General features: G+C 54.1%; 1 protein-coding gene across 4 annotated transcripts in view; it reads left to right on the top strand.

The window, feature by feature from the left end:
- The first annotated feature begins 254 nt into the window (after nucleotides 1-254).
- The window catches only part of MYRF (myelin regulatory factor), a 44,308-nt gene continuing 21,024 nt past the window's right edge, over nucleotides 255-23,538 (top strand). For all 4 annotated transcript variants that reach the window (XM_071428187.1, XM_071428185.1, XM_071428186.1 and 1 more), the window contains exons 1-4: nucleotides 255-515; nucleotides 17,912-17,999; nucleotides 18,761-19,087; nucleotides 21,619-21,680. In XM_071428187.1, the coding sequence (XP_071284288.1) occupies nucleotides 470-515; nucleotides 17,912-17,999; nucleotides 18,761-19,087; nucleotides 21,619-21,680 (523 nt within the window). In that variant the 5' untranslated portion in view covers nucleotides 255-469. The remainder of the gene's footprint in view (nucleotides 516-17,911; nucleotides 18,000-18,760; nucleotides 19,088-21,618; nucleotides 21,681-23,538) is intronic.

Here is a 23,538-nt window from a genome sequence, read left to right as displayed (position 1 = left end):
TGTGACTTGGGGCTGTTTTTTGGCAGCTTGTGGCCGCTTTTTAGCGCTCCCTGATCGGATTTTTCAGTTCGCAGGTTCCTCCCGGTGCCTGGCGAGTGTTTTTAGGTGACTTTCGGCAACCTCGCGACTCGGCGGCGTCGCCGAAGCCTCCCGGCGGGGGTGCCCCGATCGCGGTGCGGGGCGGAGGAGGAGCGGCGGGCGGGGAAGGGCAGGCACAGGGGGAAAGAGGGAGGGAAGCGGGGAAGGAGGGAGGAGCGGCCGCAGCAGCCCCAGGAGTCCGGGGCAGCGCTCGGCGGACGCCGATGGGCATCGGGCGGCCGCGCTGGGCAGCGGGAGCCCGGCGCTGAGAGCGGCGCTCGCACGGGGCTCGGACGGGGCTCGGGGGTCGCGGCGGGGCCGCCCGGGCCGGGGCGATGCCCCCCTGCAGCCGCACGGAGTGAGCCGGGGCCGGCCCGTGCATGGCCCAGCCATGGAGGTGGTGGACGAGACGGAGGCTCTGCAGCGCTTCTTTGAAGGTAACGGGGGCAGCGCCGGCCCGCTCCGGGATCAGCCTTGGGATGGGCTGGGAGGGAAGGAAGCTCCAGGCTCATCCAGTGCCACCCCCTGCCATGGGCACGGACACCTCCCGCTAGCCCGGGTCGCTCCCAGCCCCGGCCAGCCTGGCCTTGGACACTGCCAGGGATGGGGCAGCCACAGCTTCCCTGGGAAACCCGTCCCGGGGCCTCAGCACCCTCACAGGGAGGAATTCCTTCCCAACATCCCGTCTGACCCTGTTCTCTGGCGGTGGGAAGCCATTCCCCCTTGTCCTGTCACTCCAGGCCCTCTGTCAAAGTCCCTCTCCAGCTCTCCTGGAGTCGCTTTAGGCGCTGGAAGGGGCTCCAAAGGTCTCCCTGGAGGTTTCCCATCTCCAGCCTAAATAATCCCAGCTCTCCCAGCCTGGCCAGCTCTGGAATGGCACAGATCCCTGTCCTGGGGCAGTTGTGCATCCTCCAGTGCACACTGTGGGTGCCAAGCTGGATAGCCTAGGAATTGTGTTGTGCCATGCCTTAGATTCCCACTGCCACCCCAGCAAGGACCTTGGAATGTCCCTCACCATCCTTGGAGCAGGCTCATGGCAGTGGCTCTGGCCTATGGATCCCAGACCTTTTCCAGATCCTTGTGGACACCGCATGGCTGTGGATCACTCTCCTTCCCACCAGGGTGGAAAAGTGGTTGGGAAGAGAACTTGGCCTCTGTTGGATGAAATGTGGTTGCTCATGGCTGAACTGGGATGTGCTGGGAGCCTGATCCCATTGTTGTTCCTGCCTCGGCTCCATGTTCCCTTCCCTGCTCTGGCCTTCTTGGCACGCTCCGCTCTTCCTTGTGGAGTGGCTGGTTCCTTCTCTTTCCCCCTCCTTGCTTTGTTTCCCTCCCTTGTTTTCCAGTGGGTCGCTTGCCAGGCCCAGGTTCAGTTGCCACGGGCTGTGTCCTTTGGGATGAGCCCCTGGCACATGGAGGGAATAATGTGCCCATCCTGGCGAGGCTCCATTGCCCCAACAGGTCCTGGGGTGGATCCCGATCCATGGGTCAGCTCTGGAGCTGGGATCCCCTTTGGAGCAGTGGGACTGTGCAGTGAGCCCCCAGAGGCAGCTGGGGCAGGACAGTGGTGTCCCTGTGGATTCTTTGGTTGGTAGAAAGATTTATCCTGGAAAGTGGGAACAGAAGATGCTCTTGGGAGCGAGTGGAAGCTCAAGCTGCTTCCTCCTTGCTTCCCCCTCTCCTGGCATCCGTGTGTCCTCTCAGTAAGGCATCTCTTCTTCAGAGGAAGAAGCACCCCCTGTTAGTTCCAGCCATGATCCCAGATTCCCAGGAGCCCCAGGATTAGCAAGGTTGGGAAGCCTCACCACGAGGGTTCTTATCGGCCGCTCCCAGACCATGTTCCCTGCAGCCTTCTGGGGTTTCCTTTGGTTTTAGGATTTCACTTGGGCCAAACTCCTAAATCCTCCTCTCCCACTTCCCATCCTGGGGGTGCTGAGCACCTCCCAGGAGTCCTGCACAGCTCTGGCTCAGCATCCCAATGTTATTTATGGACCAGCTCTCTGTCTCTTCAGCTGGAGACATGGAATTTCTCCCTCTCCCCAGAGCATCTTTATTATAACGTGGAGATTTCTTTCTTTTACTGTTTTCCTGTTCTTTCTGGGTGCTGGGGGTGATCCTGCTTGAGCAAGATGACTCCAAGAGATCCCTGACAACCTCAGCCATCCTGGGATTTTTCTTCTCTATTTTCCTCCTTTCATTTTTCTTCCTTTTCTCCCTGTTTTTCCTCCTCCTTTCTCCCTTTTTCCTCTTCCTTTTCCCCTTTTTTAATCTCCTTCTCCTTCTTTCTTTTTCTCTTAAATCAAAACCATCCTGTCCCTGTAAAAATCCAGGATCAAGGAAACTGTGCCTGAAGGATATTTCTTACCCTCAGCTATAAAATCCTTCTTAAAACCTCTCTGAGCCAAATATTCCATGGAGCACGACTTTGTTTGGGCAGCTCGATCCCTTTCCCGCTGTTATTCCAGAGCATCTGTTCCGACACGGAGCTGGAGGGGGAGAAGGGAAGAGAAGAATGTTTTGCCACCAGGAATTGCTGCTCAGTTTTTCCTTCTTGTGCCAGGTTTAATTGTTGTGCTCTGAGGAATCCTGAGGCCAAAGTGATCCTCTGGTTTTTTGGGAGTGAAGGTCAGGGCCTTAAATCATGGCATGGAGTTGGATTTACTCTGGAATCTGGCCCTCCCGAGGAATGGATGGTTTTTGGATGTGGTAAACAATAGATCTGTTAGAATTTAATAATTTACAGGACTAAATTAATTATCCCATCATTCCTTTAAAATTTATCACTGAATTCCCATCATCAGGAAATCATTTTCCAACCTGTTTTTCTCTTGGAGTGAAATATTTTCTTCTTCTTATGGATTATCCCACCCCTGAGGAGGTTTCTTCCTGCAGGCTGAGAAGCCTGGAATAACTTGGGAATTCTCATTCCTTTGCTTGACTCTGATTTTCCCGGGATCTGAGCCTGCTGTAAGCAATCATAGAAAATTTAGGCAGAATCCCTGAGCCCTTGGTATGTCCCAGTGTCAGACAAGGATTAACCGGGCTCCTCATGGAGACCTTTGGGAGTGGGGGCTGTGCTGGTGGAGCTGGGGAAGAACTGGTGCCTGTGGTCATTCCAAATCCTGGAATTTGGCTGGTCCCATCTGCAGAGCCAGGCTTGTTTTGGGAAGCAAATGCTCCCAAAATCTCAAGTCGGGTGCCCTTGGTTTTCTCAGCTGTGAGAGATGGACCTGGATTTTCCTAAGTTTTCCTTGATGTTTGCTTGGGCAGGATTTCCTTATTTCCTTGGCTATTCTTGTTTTCCTGGGTATCCTTTGTTTTCCTGGGTATCCTTGTTTTCCTGGATATCCTTTGTCTTCCTGGATATCCTTGTTTTCCTGGATATCCTTATTTCCTTGTGTATTTTTGTTTCCTAGGCATCCTTGTTTTCCTGGATATATTTATTTCCATGGATGTCTTTGTTTTCCTGGGTACCCTTTGTTTTCCTGGGTATCCTTGTGTCCCTAGATATCCTTGTTTTCCTGGATATGTTTACTTCCATGGATATCCATGTTTCCCTGGATATCCTTGTTTTCCCAGATATCCTTATTTCCCTGGAATGTGGCTGTCTGCTCTTTGAGGGTGAGATCTGAGGTGTGTGAGGATGGAGAAGCAGAAAAGTAATGGGAAGGATCCCAGGCTTTGCTCTGGTATTTGGGATGGGCTAGGGAAAAGTCTCTGAGGGAAAAGATGTATTGGGAATTACTTCAGGCTTTCCTGGGATGAAGGTGCTGGGAATGCAGTCCTGCCTTTCCATATTGAGTGTCCTCAAGCTGGGCTTCTCCTGTGTTGGGAAGATTGTTGTCCTCAGGCACATGGTGGAATTTTTGAGGTTGTCCTGTGCAGGGCCAGGAGTTGGACTTGGATGATCCTCATGGATCATCCCCTCCCACTCAGGAATCTTCCCAAACTCCATGGTTTGTGTTAGCACAGCTGATCCATGTGTTTGGAGGTGCCCAGGACCATCCTGCTGAGGAGAGCTGAGGCAAAAATCCTGGAGCAGCGAGCATTGGATGCTGGGGAGTTCTGGCAGGGGAGGGGAAGGAGATTTCCATGGGTTTGGGAGTGTTCCTGGAGCGTTTGTGTTTGGATTCAAAGGAGAAGGAGGGAGTTGACAGCGTCTGACCCTTGGCTGGCATCCTGCTCCCAACCTTTCCCTTGCTCCCGCCCGCCCCTGCCTCAGGGAAACGCTTACGCCACGGCTCAGCTATTTGGGATCCCTCTCCAGGCTAATTTATGAGATAAGGGCTCAGGGAAGAATGTACAGCGGGAAGGATGTTCGGAGCGGGGCCGGCGGGGGCTGGGAAGCGGGAATTAGGGAAAGGAGCAGAGAAAGGAGAGTGAGCTGAGCGGGTTTGGGGTCAAGGTGGAGCTGGGAAAGACAAGAGTTGGTTCAGCAGAAGGGAAAGGTTTCCATGAAGGTTATCCAGCAGCTCCACAGGTACTCATGGAGCACAAGTGGCTGGAACACTGGGAATATTGTCTGTGGAGCAGCCGTGTGTCCGTGCAGGGGTTGCTGGGTTGTGTGTGCACTCTGAGCTCAGAGTGACCAGGAGTGGATGGTTTTGCCTATGGGAATGTTTGGATATATGTGATCATGGAATCCTGGAATGGTTTGGGTGGGAAGGGACCTTAAGGATCATCCAGTTGCACATGGGCAGGGACACCTTCCACTATCCCAGGTTGCTCCAAGTCCCAGCCAACCTGGTCTTGGACATTCCAGAGATGGGGCAGCTACAGCTTTTCTGGGAAATCCAATCCTTGCCACCTTCCCAGGGAAGAATTTCTTCCCAATATCCCATCTAAACCCTCCCTCTGTCATCCACAACTTCTCTGGACAACCTGTTCCCATGTTCCTGGTGTTGGTGACACTCCTGGTGATTTTGATTATGGAGCACTTGGTGCCTGTGAGGAGGAAGTGTCACCCTGCAGAAAGAGGTCTGGAACATTTCCCTGTTTTCCTTGGATGAATGAATATAGAATACTGGAGGTGAGCCAGTGAGGTGACCCCAGGACAGCTGGGATTGCCCCTCGTCCCCCATGCTGGGCCATAAGGGGGATTTGGTGGTGGTGGTGGGAATGAGTGGAGACGAAATTCGATGATCGGACTCCTGCTAGTGCACATCCATGAGAATCCAGAGACTGCTTCCAAGTCTTCCTGTTTCTTTGAGGAAAACTGGGAGCAGAAAGGGCAAGAGGCCAGTGGAGCCTGGGGGGTCTGTCCTGGTGTCCTGTGTTTTAGTTTCCTGGGCTTGACATAGAAATGCAATTACACGGATCAGAACATCACTTTTCATGGAATGCCTTAAGAGAACGGCTCTTTTGGGGCTTCCTGCTCACTCATCACCCTCTGCCTGCCCTCAAATCCATTCCCAAGGCTTGATGCTGGAGAGAGCTTTTCCCACACGGAGCTGCTGTGTCAGGGGCAGAACACCTTGGAAAAGCCCAGCGTGATCCCAGCCTGGGGGGGCTCCTGGCTGCGGGAGGAGCAGCCGGGGATGAGGTGGCGGCGCAGGTGACAGTCACTGCGGGGTCTGGCTGGCGCTGTGGAAGGTAAGAGGCTTTGCCCGGAGTTCTTTGGGAGCCGGGAGCCAGCCCGTGCCGGAATGGGCGCGGGGCAGCTGGTACAGCACTAACACATGACCATCCCTGCGGGTAATCCCCTCGCCGTCCCAAATCCCAGCGCGGAGCAGCGGCCGCCCGGCTGCCTCCCCGGCCCTCCCACTCTTCCCGGAGGGAATAGAAAAACCAGCAGGCAGCAGCAGCCCTGGGAGCTGGAGGAGCTGAGCTCAGGGAATAATGACACAGGGAGAGAGCAGGGATACGGCGGGAGCTTGACGTCGGCTCTCACCATGCTTAGGATGCGCTGGATCCGAGCAGGTAATGGCACTGACCCCCTGGGCCTTCCGTGGCTTGCCTTGCTTTCCCCTCTGCCTCTCCATCTCTCTTCCCAATGGGATTGTTCCCTGGTTCTCCTCTCTCTCCCCTCTGTGTGAAGCTTCCCTGCCTGCCCTGCTTGGTCAGCCCTCAACAGGGGCAGGTGACATGAGGATGCTGCTGAGTCCAGCTCAATCCCAGGGCCTGAGCAGAGCAGGGAAAAGACAAAAACATTCCCTTGAGCTCATCACCACACCCAGATGGCATTCCTGGACACTGGGGGAAAGCTGCCATGTCCATCCCAATAGGAGATTCCTGGGGTCTCTTCAGCCAAAGGACTCATCCTCGTCCACTCCTCAGGGAAGGCTGGTGCCAAACACCGCCACTGCTGGCATGGTCTTGTGATGGTTTTGCTGGTGTTTCTCCCTCCCATTTCCCCAAAACTCCTTTATCCTGGACCCTAAAACTCCTTAATCCTGGGAAAAGGGCAAGAGACGTCCAGGTGGAGTAAGGCCAGAGAGCTGTTCATGAGAGGGTGGATCCATAAAGCCTGATAAAGGGCAGGCTGGGATTTGAAAGGTGTTGTCAGCACGAGGCTCCATGAGGAGGAACTTTGCCCGCGTCCTGGGTAATGCCCCTTCCATAGGCTGGTGCCCTGGGAGCAATGCCGGGCACAGACAGGGAGAAACTTCAGGAAGAGGTGGCAGTTGGGCCAGGTTGGAAGGAGTCATGCTGGAGGTGTGACCAGCATGGAAACGGTGACACAGGGATCTGGCTGAGCCCGTGCGTGGGATGGGGTGTGGAAGGGCTGCTGCTTGTAGGGAGATGGGAAAGGAATCCTGGTCAAGGGATGCCAGATGGACAAGTTTCCCTCTGCTTCCTCATGCTTATCTGGGAGAACCCTTCCAGGACAGAGTCAGGAGTCATCACAGAGTCAGGAGTCATCCCAGCTGCCAGAAAAAGGGAATTACATGGCTCCTGGGCATGGTTATTTCAAGGAAGAGAGATGGGATCCTGCTCTGCTTTCCTTCTTCTGGATAGGGGCCTTATGGATTCCTCCTGGTGGGAATGGCTGGAGTGATATGGTGGTGAGGGTGGTGGAACAGGTTGTCCGGGGAAACTCTGGCTGCCCCATCTCTAGAAGTGTCCAAGGTCAGCTTGGCTGGGGGTTGGAGCAGCCTGAGGTAGTGGAAGGTGTCCCTGCCCATGGCAGAGAGTGGATGATCCCTATAGTTGCTTCCAACTCAAGCCATTCCAGGACGCCATGATCTGGAGCTGGGAGCTGAGCTGGGAAGGTGCAGGTGAACCCATGGGCACTTCCCAGCCGATGCCTTGGATCCCTCTCGTGTATCCCAGCCTGAGGATGGCGTTGCTCTGGCACAGCTTTGCCGCCCTTGCCGGGGAACCCTCCTGCCTCTTCCCAGTGGTGTTGCTGATTGGACTTTGCACTCTCCGATAAGAATCCCGGGACACTGAATGTGCCTGAGGAATGATTAACCAGCGTGTGCCGTGCCAGAGGACAAGGGAGCAGCTGTGGCTGGAGACACAAACAGGAACAGTCTCGTGGCTTTTGGGGCCGAGCCGGTGCGTTCTGGGTGCCCATCCCATGCTCCAGCGTCGTTCAGGAGGGACAACCGTCAACACAGGGCATTTCAGAGGGATACCAGGACTAGGGATGGACAGACAGTGGCAGAGAGCCAGGGAGGTGTCCTGCTGCTGTGGAGGGTAAATGGGAACTCTGAGGAGTGGAGGGTGGATTGATCCCTGGAAGTGTCCAAGGTGAGGTTGGACAGGGCTTGGAGCAGCCTGGGCTAGTGCAAGGTGTCCCTGCCCATGGCAGGGAATGGAACCTGGATGAGCTTTAAGGTCCCATCCAACCCAAACTACTGCAGGATTCTATGATTGGATAGCACACTTGGCTATCCAGCGGCTCTCACTTTTATTTTCATGGATATATCCTTTTATCCCGACTGACTGGCACGCTTGGCATGCCCTTGCTTATCCAACAGACCTTCCTTCTCCCCGTTCTTCCTGCACAGCAGGGCATGTAATCATGGAATGCTTTGGGTTGGAAGGGACATTAAAGATCATCCAGTTCCACCCCCATCCATGGCATTTTCTCCCTGATTTGGTGGTGGTGGATGATGCGGCCAGCCCAGGATCCCACGCTCCAGGCTGGCTTCCAACGGCACCTGGGGTGTGTTTAAGGCACGTTTGAAGGAAAGGCCTCCTTCCCGAGGGAAAATGTAATGTGACACTCAGGGTCCACCACTTATCTCACTGAACTTTGGCTGCTAGGGGCAGTTACTCCAAACAGGGAGAGGGAAAGGTGGGAAGAATGGCCAGGCCTGGCTGCAAATGGAGTGGACAGAATTCTTGGGGAATTCCCTGTCCACAAATGTTCCCAAGTGCAAACACTTGTGTGTTTCCCTGGGTTTTGTGGTGGTGGGGAGGAGAACTGGTTGGAAAAGCCAAGGCTAGAGTTTTAAACAGACTCAGAGTGCTTGGATTCAGCCTGGGTGTAAAAGCCAGGCATTACAAGGATTTTTGCTGTGGTTGATTTGATTTGATTTTCCCTGGGTTTTTTTCCCATGGAGTCTTTGGTATCACCCCAACTTTGCTATGGAGTGGCAAATTGTTCTGGTTTTCCTACCCAAGTAGTTTGGTGGGGAGGAGACAGTGCAGAGGTTGTGGGGTGGGCATGGAACAGGATTTTTGGAAGACTCAGGTGTGATATCCAAAGAACTGGGTTGATTTATAGAATCCTGGAGTGGTTTTAGGTTGGAAGGGACCTTAAATCCCATCTTGTTTCATGGGCAGGGACACCTTCCACTATCCCAGGTTGCTCCAAGCCCCATCTAACCTGGCCTTGAACACTTCCAGAGGTTGGGGCATCCACATAATTTATGACTTTTAATCCTGAATGCTGATTGCTCAAAATCCACATAAACAGGAAAGCAAACATCTTATCAGCCTGCTGGATCTTGGCTTATCTCCTGTGTTATGACTAGCCAGGGTTTATGGACATTGATTCGTGGAAGCATTAAAATGGATGCTTTGACTTTATTGGGAATGAAACACCTGCTTAAGTAAAGGAAAACTTGGAAATCTGAGTTTTATAAGGGCCATCAAACCTTTTTACAGTTGGCTGCTTGCTGATAATGCGGTCAGTGCTCCTCTCCTGAACAGACATGGGGTTTTCCCAGATGAGATCCCATCTATCCCAAAATCCCAGGAGTTCTGGGCAGGGGGAAATCCTACCCCTGTCCATGTCCCCTCTGTTCTGTCTTGTTTTAATTCAGGTTTTGGGGAGGGGTATTGGAATGGAGAGGTCGATCTGTAGGGAAGGCCAAGCCTGGATTGGACAGGGCTTGGAGTAACCTGGACTTGTGGGAGGTGTCCCTGTCCATGGAAAAGGTGGCGCTGGATGATACCTCCCAACTCAACACATGCTGGGTGATAAATGATATTCCAAAACTGACCTCACGGTGTTGAGGAGCCAGAGGGATGCAGGGAAACAGCCCTGTGAGGACCTGCAGGCTGGGAACAGCTTTCACAGCCCGGGATGAGGAGTTTGGATGCTGGAAGTTGTGTTGGTGTTCTCGGAAAGAAGAACTGGACAAAATCAACCCAGTCCAACAGGATGAGGGCTGTGGAATGTCAAGGTAGGGACCTTTCCTACTTCCTGGTTTTTAAGCACATGTAGTGTGGCTCTGGACATCCAGTGGGCAGCTGTGGATGCAACAGGTCAGGAATGATCACTGAGAGGGATTTTTACAGGATTTCCAATCCATAAAAAGTCAGGTTTAAGTAGGAAAACCCTGGAGGATCATGGAGTCGAGCCATTCCCCATTCTCGTGTTGTGAAGGTGTTTTTCCCTCATTGCCAGTTGTGTTGCAGCCTGGATTAGCTCTGGAGGTTTTTCCCCACTGCCACAGGGAGTTTATCCATGAGATTGAGGTCACCATCCCCGTTTTGCCAGGAGAAAAGGGCTTTGCCACCTCTTCCTTTCTTGTATCCGTATAATCCCTTGCCGAGGCGATTGAACAGACACAAGAGGCCTGGAATCCTGGGAGTTTCTTTCACCCCGTGTGAGCAGAGATCATGGAATCGTGGAGTCATTTAGGTGGGAAAAGCCTCCTGGGATCATCCAGTCCAACCATTCCCCTGGTGTTGCACTACCAAGGCCACCACTATCCCACATCCACAAGATCTTAAATCCCTCCAGGGATGGGAGCTCCACCACTGGAGCCTGTTCCAGTGCTTTACAACCCTTTCCACGAAGGAATTTTCCCTAATATCCAACCTAAACCTTCCCTGGTGCAATTTGAGGCCATTTCCTTTTGTCCTGTCCCACGTTCCTTGGGAGCAGAGCCTGACCCCCTCCTGGCTCCTGTCAGGGAGTTGTGCAGACCAAGAAGGTCCCCTTGGAATGTTTTGACCCTGGTCCCTTCCTTGGGGTCTCTGCCTGGAAAATCTTTGTGCCTGGTACTTAATTTGGGCACGACTCATTCCCACCCATTCCCAAGCAACCTCCTGGTCCTCTCCTCCCCATGGCACATCCTCAGGTGTCGTGCCAGGAGCCTTCCCTCTGGATTTGGGGCTCTCCAGCCAGCCCAGTGCTTTGAAGTGATCCCGGGAACACCCAGGGAGCGCGCGGGGTGGACGGGATCCAAGCAGCACGTTTGGTATCTCAGCTGTATTGTCTGGGAAGTGTTTGCTAAATCCCTGGAGCAGGAAATATGTTCCAGGATGGCTCAGAGTTGGTCAGAAAAGGCAAACAAGGGTTGGTTTTTTTCTTAAAAAAAAGAAACCTCAGTTCCCTGTGAAAAGTGGATGTGGGAATAGCCAGCATGGCAGTAGTCCCTAGGGAATTTTGGGGTTTCAGTAGTGAGTTCACTTGCGTGGAATCCTGGAATAGTTTGGTTTGGAAGGGACCTTAAAGACCATCCAATTCCACCCCCTGCCATGGGATCATGGAGACAGAAATTACAGCCCTGGACCTGTCCCACTTCTATTGGTCATATTAGATCCTGGGAAAAGTGGGATCCTCCTTGAGAGCTTTGTGCCATGTGACTGGGGAAGCTTTTGACACCCCTTGTGATGATTTTCTTGGGAGACAACTCCGGAGCAAATGTCCCAGCTGTGTGAGCAGCAGGAAAACCCCGGTGACCCAATGCTCCTCCTTGTGAAAGATCTGTGGTGGTTGCAAAAAACTTGGGGTGGCCCTTCCCAAGCCCTGGAAAAAGTCCCATCTAGATAAATGGGTCTGCTTTTTCCTCCCAGTCTCCTCTGGAGATTGTCCAGCCTGGACAGACCTTGGTGCCTCCCAGTTGGAAGGGAGGGAATGATGTGTTCGATCTGGACACGGTGTTCCCGGCGATGCTTGGCTGCCTCTGCTCCTGTATCCTGGTGCTGTTCTATTCTTAATCTCCCTCCCTAAGGATTGTTTTGTGCTGCTGGAGGGGTTTCCAGGAGAGGCAGCACCTCTCAAAATCCTAAGTTATCCCGAGTTCCCTCTGTGTGTAGTGTGAATGTCTTAGAGTTGGGCTGATCGTGGCTCATCCTGGCTCTCCAGATTCCCTGAGAGCCTTTCCAGAGCCACAGTGTTGCCCTGCAGCCAGGTCAGTGTCCAGGGACTGCATCCCTGGGTTCTTTGCTTGGAACTAGGAGAGCAGCAGGATCGCAGCTCAGGATCTGCCATCAACTTTGTCAACTCCTTGTGGTTCCCTGAGCATTCCCTCTCCTGGTCATTGCCAACATGGGAAAGCTCTGGGCAGCTGGATCAAGTCTCTTCTTGGTCCTGGTCTGTAGCTGCTAATTATATTATTAATTTTTTATCCATTCTGGCAATAATTCTCTCTGAGAGAATGGTGTGGGATATGGATATGGACCTTCACCACCACGGCAGTGTCTAGGAGCTCATCCACATCCTGTTATCCTATGGAAAACGTCCCTCCTGTCCCCCCAAAGCTGCAGTCTGGATAAAACAAGGTCAGGTGAGGCACCTCAGCAGCAGGGATCCTCAGGAGCTTTTCCCCATCCCTGTTGTCCCTAGGGATGAGGCCCCAGCCTCGTACAGCCATATGAAGTGGCCTCCTGCGGTCCTGTTGTCCCTGCTCCAACACCCTCATCCCGGGAAGGGAGATAAAGGCGTTGTCTCCAAACAAACAGGGCAATGTGCCCCCCTGGGCAGGCACCTTGGAGCCTCCCAAATGGAGCCGCTGTTCCTGCCCTCGGAGAGCATGAATGGACAAGCGCGGCATTGACGGCCGCGGGGACAGGGACAAACGCGCCTCTGTGTCCCTCCTCACACCTTCCCCTCCTCCTCCTCGGCCTCCGTTCTCCCAGGACAATGGCTCCATCCATGCCAAGGTTCACAGCTGGCAAGGGCGGGGGAAAGGCCAGGACAAGGGTGGGGAGCTGCCAGGAGAAAGGGATGCAGGAGGGAGGACAGCTTTGGTGAGGGGAGATGAGGGGAAATTCCAGGAGGGTTGGAGGAGAGAAGGTGCTCAGAGGGAGGGCTCAGGGAAGTTTGGGAGTGAGGATCATCCTTTCTGCCTCCTCTTCCTGCAGTTTCCCGAGGAACATGCCCATGGCCTGCCATGGCACAGCAGGATCATTTCCTCTGGCTCCTCACACTTCCTGTGCCTTGGGATGTCTCCCACCAACACTTGGTCCTCTTGGGAATGGGGAATGGAGGGTATTATCTCCTTATCCCTTAGTTTGCGTTGCTTCCCAGGGCCTTGTCCACCTCAACCAAAGGTGCTTTTGCAAAGTATAATTATCTGTGGATGTTGGCTAAGGAGTTGTGGGATTATGTAGCAGCAGAGAGAGCTTTCCAGGGAACAGGGAGATGCTGCTGCCTCTGGACATTGGGTATTTAGGGAATCCTGGAGTGGTTTGGGTGGGAAAGCACCTTAAAGATCATCCAGTTCCAGCCCCCTGCCATGGGTTTGGTTGTACTTCCCACCAGGCCAGTTCATTATTCCAAGTGTTTTGCCTCTGGAGCTGGCTCACTGTTACCCAGGTTGTTGCTCCTGAGTCTCCCATGTAAATCTCTTTTGTCCCTCAGTCTGAGGCTTTGGCTAAATCCCACTGTCCTGTATCCCTATCCCCGATCACTGCTTTCCCTGCACCCTGCCCTGTCTGGCATGGGATAGTTTCTCTAGGAATACAGAGGGGTTGAATTTGGGATATTGGCTGGGAGCTCACCAAGAACTCCCAGGAAGGAGGGGTACTGGGAACAATCCTGGCCCCTCCATGTAGAAGGTTTGGTGGGATGTGTCTGTTCCAAGCCTGTATCCATTGCTCTGTTGATTAGTTCATTTTAATTCCATGATAACCAAATTCACACAAACCCCTAAATCCTTACCTGTCAGTTTGGTGTTTTCCATGGGATCTTATCCCATAGATCCCCAGAGCTCATCCTTGGCTGTGGAATTAGTTGGAAACTGGACTTTGTGTTTTTTTGATCTGGTATGAGCAGGGGATGCAGAAGCTGCCCCTTTGCTTTGGAAGGACAGGGCTGTCCTTGGAGATGGGCTGGTTTCCTGGGAATGTCCCCAGTACAGGACAGGGCAGGGTGGATGATCCTCAGCATTGCCTGGGACAGTCTGTGATGGGAAGGGACATGGGCTGGGTTGGGATGTGTAGGGATACATCCCAAAGGTGTCCTAATCCAAAGGAAACTGCTCAAGGGTGATATTCCTGGGGGGAGCAAAGGATGACAGTAATGGGACGAGGAGGGGCTGTGGGTCAGAGATAAGGTGTGGGATCCCCTGGAAATGCCTTGGACAGCCAGGACTTTGCTCTGGGGTGGTCTTTGGGGAGCTGTGGGAGCACTGGCTCCGTGTCCTGCTCTGGTTACAGGAGCCCCGTTTGGGGGCTGGTTATCATCCCAGTCAGGTAATAAAGAGCATTAATTAAGCAGGAATGCTGGGCTGGGATCCCGGGGGAGCCAGGGGCTCCTCCAGGGTCACCAGAAGGGATAGAAGCAGCCCAGGGTTGGGCACATGTGGCAGTAGAGACGTCATCCTGCTGTTCCTTATGGAAGCAGCTTTGTCCAGGTGTGCATCCCAAGTCTCAGGGTTTGCTGAGGTGGCAGGCACGGGAGGGATGCTATTCCCAGCTGGAGCAGCTCCTCCCTGTGTGGCAGAGCCGTCCAGGATGGGAAGAATCTCCGAAGCCAAGCACTGGCCCCGTGGCTGCCCGGGCTTAGGCGGTGTTTGGTTTGTTTGCCACGGCCCGGATTCCTGGTGCTCGCGGCCAGGCCGGCAGCCAATCCTCCCGGGCCGAAGGATAAACACGGCAGGAGGGAGAAGGGGGTGAGGAGCGGCGCGGGGCCCCGGGAATGTGCCGATGCTGCAGCCTGGCCCCGGGATTGCACAACCCAGCCCTGGTGCACGGACACAGGCGCGATGGGCCCAGCGAGTGCCAGGGCTCTCTGCCTCGCCAAGCGCCGGTACTGCTGTGGCATCCCAGGGCATTCCTGGTGGAGCTTCATGCTCTGTGTCCTGCTCATCCATGCATCCCACTGATGCTCCAGCACGTGCTGGAAGACCATTAGGAGAGGGACCACATGGAACCAGAAGCTCCTGGCGTTTCCTGATCCTATTCCACCGTGCACCATTTTGGGTATTTTATCACCTCCCAGGCTGTTCCACACCTCAGTTTCCCCTGAAAATTCTCTGGTACATGCCTCCAATGGCACTGGGAAGCTCTGGGCTTGGCACAGCCTCTTCTCCTGCTCTTTCTCCTCCTCCTCCCCAGTGTCCCCCCACCTCTGGCTGATGTTCCCCAGCCCCTGCAGAGTGCTGACCTCGTCATCATCTCCAGCTTCCCACATCTGGTTCGTGTTAGCGCATCCCGGGATGAAGTTCTCCAGCTCTCTCCCTTCCTCCCACCCCCAGGTGACCCAGGCAGGATTAGGGGTGATTTGAAGACAGGCAACAGAGTAGGAATTGAAGAGGGAGGGGGGACTGTTATAAATAGAAATTCCATAAACTTCTCAGCCTATCACTCCAGGAAAATTCCGGGTTAAATCCCTCAGACCTGTAAATATGACAGTTCACAGAGGCCAAGCTCTGTTAACTCTTTCCAAGCCTCCTGTGCCCATCTCTGGGAGCACCCAAAACTGGGACAAGGAGCTGGGAAGGTGCCACCAGGAGGGACGAGCTGGTTGGAGCAGGGGCAGGGGAGGGGGCAGCAGGGTGGGAAGCACCTCCGTTGGGATGTGGAGCGTGTTTGAAGGTTTGGGGAAGGCAGAGAAAACCAGTCCAAACATTGGGATTCCTGACATTCTCACACGTCCGGGGGCCTCAGCCCGCCCGGCTCCGCTCACGAGGAGGGTGCTGAGGGTTTTAACTTCTTGTTCTTCAGGCAGAGCTTGGGGTTTTTGGAATTGCCATGGCTCTTTTCCCAGAGAAGTGTTGGAAAGTGGAGCAGTGACATGGTGGGAGAGCAGGGTGGCAATGCCAGGGACAGGAGGAGGACGGGACGTAGGGACCTGGCAGGTTTGGGAGGGATGAGCTCAGTGCTTTCCTGGGCTCCTCCATCTTTCTTTGCTGGGATGAGATGTGGGAGCCTGTCCCATGCAGAGCCATGTGGGTGTTGAGCTTCCCTCCTTGGTGGCTTCCCACTAATCCCCACTTGGGAGGGGGAGGGAATGCCGGTCCCCTTGGGATCTCGTGACTATGGAGCAGTATTAGCTTTTAATTAATCACCTAAGCTGGCTTTGGTCAGAGCCTGGCTGCATGGAAGCTCTGGGCGGTGGGACATTCCTTGTCCCTGCCCTGATATCCCTGGATTTGTGCAAATCCCACTGTCCTGGAGCAGAGGAAGGTCCTTGATTTCTGGTGGGCAGCCACATCTGCCCCCGAGCCCTGGCACACCTCTCACGTCACTGGGCTTATCTCGCCCTCCCCAAGGTGACTTCAAGGAAGCAAAAAAGGAATCCTGGAATGGTTTGAGTTGGAAGGACTGTGAAGCTCATCCAGTACTCTCTTGCCATGGGCAGGGACACCTTCCAGTGTGTTGGTCCAAGTCCCATCCAACCTGGCCTGGAACACTTCTAGGGATGGGGCAGCCGCAGCCTCTCTGGTCACCCTGCGCCAGGGCGTCAGCATCCTCAGAAAATTGGGAAGCACAGCATCCTGCTGTCTATAGAGGGCTTCTCATCCTTCACATCCTGGAGGGTTCCTGGGCTCCTCTTCCACCACGGAGGAGCTCCTGGAGTTTGGAGGTGTGAGGGAAACCTGCTGGGATTGGACTTTTCTTGGACAGGCTGAGTCACAAAAATTGGCCAAGTGCTCTTTCTTCTGCTTTGATCGTGGATCCCAGTGCCGAAACTTGGGATGAAGACAAGTTTCCTGATGGCCTTTGGGGTGGGTGTTTGCCACAGGCATGCTGTGATTTATAGTCCAGGGCTTTTTTGCTAAGAGGGAGGCAACGGAGCACAGGGAAGATTCCCACCCTCCTGGAGTGCTCATCCCTGGCAGGGGCTTTTGGGGATGTTACGGGATGACTGTGAGGGCTTGAAGAGGTGCCTTGGGAGATGTGTTTGTGGTGAAGTGTTGGAAGTGGGCTATGGCAGAGATCCTTAGGCACGAGCGAGGGACACGGATGGCCATCAGTGAGCTCCCATGACTCCGAGGACAAGAGGGTGGAGCTACCACATCCCAGGAACTTCAGGGCAGGACGTGGCTGCCACAGTGGAGGGACAGAAGCAAACCCTGTGCTCCCTTGGGAATCTGCAGCTCCATATGGGATGTGCTGGCACACTGGAGACCCCAGAGGCTGTGCCTGCTCCATCCTCTCCTCACCTCAGTGCTCACCTGGAAGCAGCATCGTGTGTCCCTGCTCCAGATGTTCACATCCTGCTCCTGCATTCACATGCAACACCCTCACCCTATCCCCAGGTCCCTGGGCTCTGCCACGGAGATGTCCCAAAAATGAACGGTTCCCTGGGATTTCCCCCCCCTCCAGCCAAGGTTTCTAAGGCAGAGCTCCCTGTATCCACGCACACCCTGTCCGCTTGGCAGAATTCCTAGCTGGATTTATTTCTGCCGATTTGCCTGTCTTGGTATGAAAGGGATTTGCAGAGGGAGAGCTGCAATTGGCCGGGGTGGGCTGGAGCCCCCCGGGCCGGCCTTTGCGGATCAGCAAGTGACCTTTCCCGGGAACCTGGGGGATCCAGGAGGGCAGGGGCTTCTCCTGGGCTTTCACGTGGGGTCTTTCAGGATGGTCTTTCACTGACTTCCTTATCGGAGCAGGGGGAGTTGGATCTTCTCTTCCACTTTCTTGGCAGTGCCTTTGGCACCGCGGGCTGGCTCCGGCCCCGGCGGCCTCCGGACTCCCACTTGGGAGAGACAGATAAAGGAAGGATTTTCTGTCAACAAAACCCTGCCCAGCTTCCCTGGAACAGGGCAGGGAGGAGAGGAGGAGCCCTCTGGAGAAAGGACAGGGAAATCCACCGCCTGCCCGTGGAGCAGAGGAGAGGGAGGAAGGTTGGGAGTTGATCCAGGTTGTGGTGGAGAATTCCAGTGTTCTGCAAAGGGTCCAAAGGGAATCATAGAATGTCTTGAGTTGGAAGGCATCCCAAATGATCTGGTTCCTACCATGTGTCTGTGTCCCCGCCCTGGCTTGTCCCACATGCCCCATCTCCTGGGATGAGGCTTTACACTGGGATGCAGTGGGTATGGACAGCTGGCAATCCCCGGGGATCTGCTGATCTAGTGAGTCATCCCTGCCCATGGCAGGGGGTTGGAATGAGATGATCTTTAAGGGCCCTTCCAAGCCATTCCATTTTTCCATGATTCTCAGATCAGTTCCTTGACTGTATAAGGGTCTGGTGGTGTTTCCAAGACCCTTTCCTGTCCTTCTCCTGGCTCATGCTTCCACCTCCTCTCCCCTCCAGGCCACGACATTAATGGAGCTCTGGAACCATCCAACATCGACACCAGCATCCTGGAAGAGTACATCAGCAAGGAAGACTCTCCAGAGATGTAAGTGCTTCCCTTGCTCTGCAGTAGGAATGGTGGGTGTTCCTCGTGATTTTCCATGGAGAGATCACAGAATCCTGGAATGGTTTGGGTGGGAAGGAACCTTTGGGTCAGAAGGGATGAGCCCATCTGGTTCCACCCCTGCCATGGGCAGGACACCTTCCACTATTCCAGGTTACTCAAAGCTTTGCCCAGCCTGTCCTGGAACACTTTCAGGGATGGGACAGCTACAGCTTCTCTGAAAACCTGAGCAGTTTCCAGCCCTAAAATTTGAGGAATCATTTAGGAATCACCTCTGCCCTTCCAGAATCTTCCTGGATTGATCTTTGCTCCTTTATCATTCCCAGCTCTTTTTCCTGTCTCTTCCTGGCTTCTTACCACCAAGTTTTCCCAGTCATTTTTCCCCCCTGTCTTTATCCACCCCCCAGGGCACCTTAAACACTTTTCCTTAATCAGAGCACTGGGAGCTCAGATTAAATCCCCAGGACTACATGAGTTTGCAGAAAGGAAGGATCTCCCTGTGTACGCCAGCTTTGGGAAGGAGGATGGAGTAGACCTGGAGAGCACCAAGGGAATCTGGGAGCAGGGTGGGGATCTTTGGCGTAGCTGGTCTGTAAAGCTGGAGCACAGTGAGCACATCCTGCTGGCCACACATTCCTTGAGCTTGCTCTCCTGGGCGCTTCAGAACTTCCTGGGTGGATTTTGGACTCTTCCATCAGTCTCACTGTCTCGTTGCCTTGATGTTGTCCCGTTTTCTCCCTCAGCTGCTTCCCTGAGATCCCTGCTCCCGCCAGCTACACCCACCCCCAGCCCTCCAGCTCCGCCGGCATCCCCGGTCCTCCCGGCGGCTCCGTCGGCAGCGTGAGCAATCCCTCTCCCAGCCCTGCCCTCCACCTCCCTGCGGCCGGCAGCCAGCTCCCCATCCGCCATGGTCCCCTCCTGGCCACTCCCTGCGGAGCCGCCTACGGAGCCCACCTCAACTGCAACAACAACAACGGCATGGTGGTGCCCAAGGGCTTCCTGGCGGGGCACTGCCTGAGCAACGTGGTGCCTCCAATCAAATCAGAGCCCAAGGCCTCCTACGCACCGGGGTGAGTGGGAACGGGATGGCGGGATAAGGGTGGGTGCTGGGATGGAGGCTTCTCCAGGCTGGTGGCACCTGGAGGGTCCCACGGAGCTGTGGCAGCATGGCTCTGTGTGGTAAGTCCTTGGTTTTGGGTGAGTGGAGCTCCTGAAGCTTCCCAAAAAGGTTTTTTTGGGATCATCCCCCACGCTGTTGTAGAGTATTGGATACCTCTGCTGGACATCTGCAGGTGGGAGAACATTGGAGCAGTTTTTAAGGAGGAAGAGACACAGAATAAACTGGAACAAGACAAAATTCAGTCTCTGGGATGGAACTCAGTCTCTGGGATGTTGCCCTGACTGTTCCAGAGGATAATTCACTACACGAGGCAGGGAGGTGTTCTTCTCATCGCCTGATGTTGCAGATGCTCTGCTCCAGAGAAAGAGAAGATGGATCTGAGCTGGATGTGTCCTGTTCAGCAAGCTCTGGGGAAGAGGAAGGGCAGGTTTTGAGATTGCTGATGGACCCAGCTGGAGAGTTATTCCCAAGAAGAGAAAGGATGTGGTTCCCGCTCTCCAGGATGGAAGGAAGGGATCAGTAACATCCCACGGTGCTGTGCTCCAGCCTGGATCTTCAGGTGGTGGTAGCTCTGGACAGCCTTCTCCCATGGGATGGATTATGGATGTAAGGACAGTGAGGCCAGGATGGTTCTTCTCCCTCTGCCTTGTGCCCTCTAGTGTTGCCAGCAAGCACAACGTGGGGATTCCCAAATTTGGGAGCACTCAAGTCAACAGCTTTCACTCTTTGGATGAACTTGGAAAAACATCCCAGAAAGCTAAAAGAAAAAAATCTGCCTTTCTTTTATTCCCAGACCAGGGGGTTTTCCCTTGCGGTGATCCCAGAAGGATACCTGGAGCTTAGGGGTAATGAAAAGCATGAAGTGATGCCTTGTTATGTCCTTTTCTTCTGGATGCATCTGGAATTCTGCAGGATGTCATGAGTAAGGATCACACCTTGCTGTTGGAGGTGGAGACCTTGTTTGGATGTAGCTGAACTGGATCAGCTTTGATGGCAGCATTCCCTCAGCATCCCAGAATTACTCTTCCCCTTGTGCCAGGCTTTTTCCAGTGGAGAATCATGGAATATCCTGGAAGGGACACATAAGGATAATGGAGTCCACTTCCTGGCCCAAGCCTCCCATCATGTGCTCAGGGAAAATGTGGAAAACAACAAACCCTTCCCTTGGACTGGGCACAGCCACACTACCTCCCAGTGGGAATTCTGCCGTGTCCACCTTTTCCAGCCTCCTGGATTCCTTGAATTGTGCTGTTCCCTTTGGTTATTGGCTTGCTGGTGCATAAATCCTGATAAATCCATAGGAAATACAGTATGAACTCAGATCCCACATGGCAAGGAGCCTGGAAATAAGGTTGGGAATAGATGCTCCAGCCAGGCATGGGAAGGGAATGATGGAAAGGTGCTCCAAGGGAAGGTGGAGGATGAGGGAAATACGGCAAGGGCTTTTTTGGGATCACCCTACCTCAGCCCTCTTCAGCCCCTGCTGTGTGAAACTTCCCATGAAGAATCCAATAAATGGGCCTTGGGCTTCTCTGGTCCAGGAAGGTCCTGTATCCTGGTTCCCAGCTGGAATTGTGGGTGCTGTCAGGACCAGAGTTGGAGCAGTGTGTCCTGTGCTTTTCCTCCCTTTCCCAAAATTCATTTGCTTTCTTACTGGCTTTCATCCAAGGAACACTGGGATTTGTCTTGGATTACTTCACATCCATAAAGCTGATGGGGTAGAATGGGTGAATGGAAAAGAATTCCCATGGAAAACGGGAATGTGCCATGGTCTCCCTGCCTGTCCCTGCTGTGCCACCATACATGACCTGGTCCTGCCATCCCTAGCCATGGATGTGCTGGAAAAGGCAGCTGGGAGCTCCCACTTTTTTTTGGATTGTGTTTCACAGTCAGGGCCGAATCCTGCTCCTGGGGATGTTGGAATATATCCAGGGGGATACAGCAGGAGCTGTGTTGGTGCTCAGGTTTGTACAGGCAAAATCTGTTCCATGGGCTTCCCAGATTCCCGAGAGCCTCTTATTTCACAGAATCATGGAATTGTTTGGATGTGAAGGGACCATAAAGCCCATCCAGTCCCAGCACTTGCCATGGGCAGGGACATCTTCCACTATCCCAGGCTCGTCCAAGCCTTTTCCAACCTGGCCTGGAACAGCTTCCCGGGATGGGGAGAGACCTCAGTGCATTCCACTTGATCACTGACTTTTCCATGGGAAGCACACCTTTCCCTGGGAAGCAGATAAATTTGTTTGGCTTCTTTTCCCTGGAATTCTCACTGTCAGCTCAACAAAATGTCCCTGTTCCCAAGCTCCAGTGGAACCCATGACAGTGATGGACACACTCAGGGTGTCTGGGATCTGCTGCAGGTGCACCTGGGATTCCCCTGCCAGATCCTGGAGGGTGCTTGAATCCACCTGGACCTCTTGGTTGCTCAGGAAGCTGGATTAAAATGACTTTCCCTTCTCTTTTCCCATTGCTCCACAGCACTTTGCCAGACTCTCCCCCGGATTCCGGATCGGAAGCCTACTCCCCTCAGCAGGTGAATGGTAAGTGCTTCAAAAAGGGAGAACGGGGCGGGGGGGGAAAAAAATCCTAATCCAAACCCCAAATCCAGCATCCACCCCCTTTTTATTCCGTGAAAGTGGTTGGCTCTGCAGTCTTTATCAGCCGGGAGAAAACAGGCGGCTGCACTACGTGGGGAGATTATCAGTTAGTAAATATCCCTCAGCTTTCGCCCATTGTTCCGCTCCCGGCTGTGGAAAGGGGGAGAGGGACCGGCACAGAAGGAGAGCTGGGAGTCCACGGACACGGAATCCGTGGTGGGAATCCAGAATCCACGGACACTGAATCCGTGGTGGGAATCCGTGGGCGCGGGGACAGCGTGGCAGGGTGGGATGTGGAGCCCGCCATCCCCCTCGTCCTGCCCTCTGCCTCGGGAACACGGAGCGGGAGCGCGTCCCTGACATGGAACCTGGCTCTGGGAAGCAGCCATGAACCCGCCATTCTCCAGTAAGTTCCTTCCCAGCCTTTCCCTCCCCTCCAGCTGATCCCGAGGATCTCCCGCTCCCACTGAAATGGCGCAGGGAGCTGGGACCCCCTCCAGGGTCTCTGCAGGGTACTCCTGGCTTCCCCCAGAAAAGCCACCGAGGGTTGTTTGGTCCCTCTGGTGACCTTCACTGTTCTACCATGGAAAAACTCCTTGGGAAGGAAGGAGGGAAGGTTGTCCTGGTCTCCCTTCCCCCTCGGCAGGAGCACCCTCTTCCCCAGGCTCCAGCCCAGTCCCCACCGGGAACAGTGCCTGCTCCTCTTTTTTTTTTTTTTTTTTTTTGATGGAAGAGGTCAAGAGTTCTGTTTATCTTGCTAAAAAAAATCCCTGGAATTCCTCCTGGCCCTTCCTTAAATATAACAAAGAGGCCGGGCTGCTCACCATGGGGAGAGCAGCTTTGGAGTGCTCGGAGCTCAGTTGGGAAGGAGAGGAGGCTGTGGAGGGCACCCACAAAGCTGGGATCACATTCCTGGAGGTGATTTTCCCTGGGTTTGGGAGTGCCTTGGGCAAGCACATCATTTGCCTATCCTTGGCTGGGCTGTCCCTGAGGCAGTTCCCAAAGGAAGGCTGACCCAGGATTGAGCCTGGAAGGAGGAATCTGGTTCCATGTGTGTGGAAAAGGCACTGAGAGGTCCCAGTGGGAAGCAGAACACCTTAGAGGGACAGGATGGGTGAGAGCAGCCCTGCCCTGGCAGCCTTCAGCAGGAGGACCCAGTGCAAACACATTCCAATTTTCCAAACCTTCTGACGGGAGGAGTTTTCCCATTCCTGGTCAAGCGCTTTGGCCTCATTACTCAACCCCTGCCTGGGTGTTCTGAGGCCAAAGTCCATCCAGCTCAGCCTGGAAAGATCCAACAGATCCTTCCCTGCCGTCCCTCTTGGTGTTCCCAGAGACTGTGCCTGGCTTGGCCAGTCCCTGGATGTGTTTTCCAGCCGGTTTTCCACATTGGAGCATGAAGAAGCTTTGTCTTGCATTTAAAACAAAGTCACTGTTTCTTCCTACCCCACGGTTTCCTCACATCCCAGGAGTCAGTCCCCCATTCCTGCTGGGATTGTGGTGTTCTGTGGGAACACCTGAAGGTACAGGATTATGCAAATATCAGGGAAAGGCTGGAAAAACAGATGGGCTTTGTCCTGGTGAAGAAAAAGGAGGCTGGAGAGGAACTTTGGACAAGGGCATGGAATGTGAGGGCATGGCGGAATGGCTTCCCACTACCAGAGGGACATTGGGAAGGAATTCTTCCCTGTGAGGGCAGTGAGGCACTGGAATGGATTTCCCAGGGAGGCTGTGGCTGCCTTATGCCTGGAAGTGTTCCAGGCCAGGTTGAACATGGCTTGGAGCAACCCGGGATAGTGGA

Source organism: Agelaius tricolor, unplaced genomic scaffold (genome assembly GCF_023055355.1).
Source record: "Agelaius tricolor isolate 1412-34295 unplaced genomic scaffold, bAgeTri1.0.p SCAF_5, whole genome shotgun sequence".
NCBI classification, from domain to species: domain Eukaryota; kingdom Metazoa; phylum Chordata; class Aves; order Passeriformes; family Icteridae; genus Agelaius; species Agelaius tricolor.
Note: the sequence above shows the minus strand (reverse complement) of the source record. Positions and strands in the feature narration are given on the sequence as shown.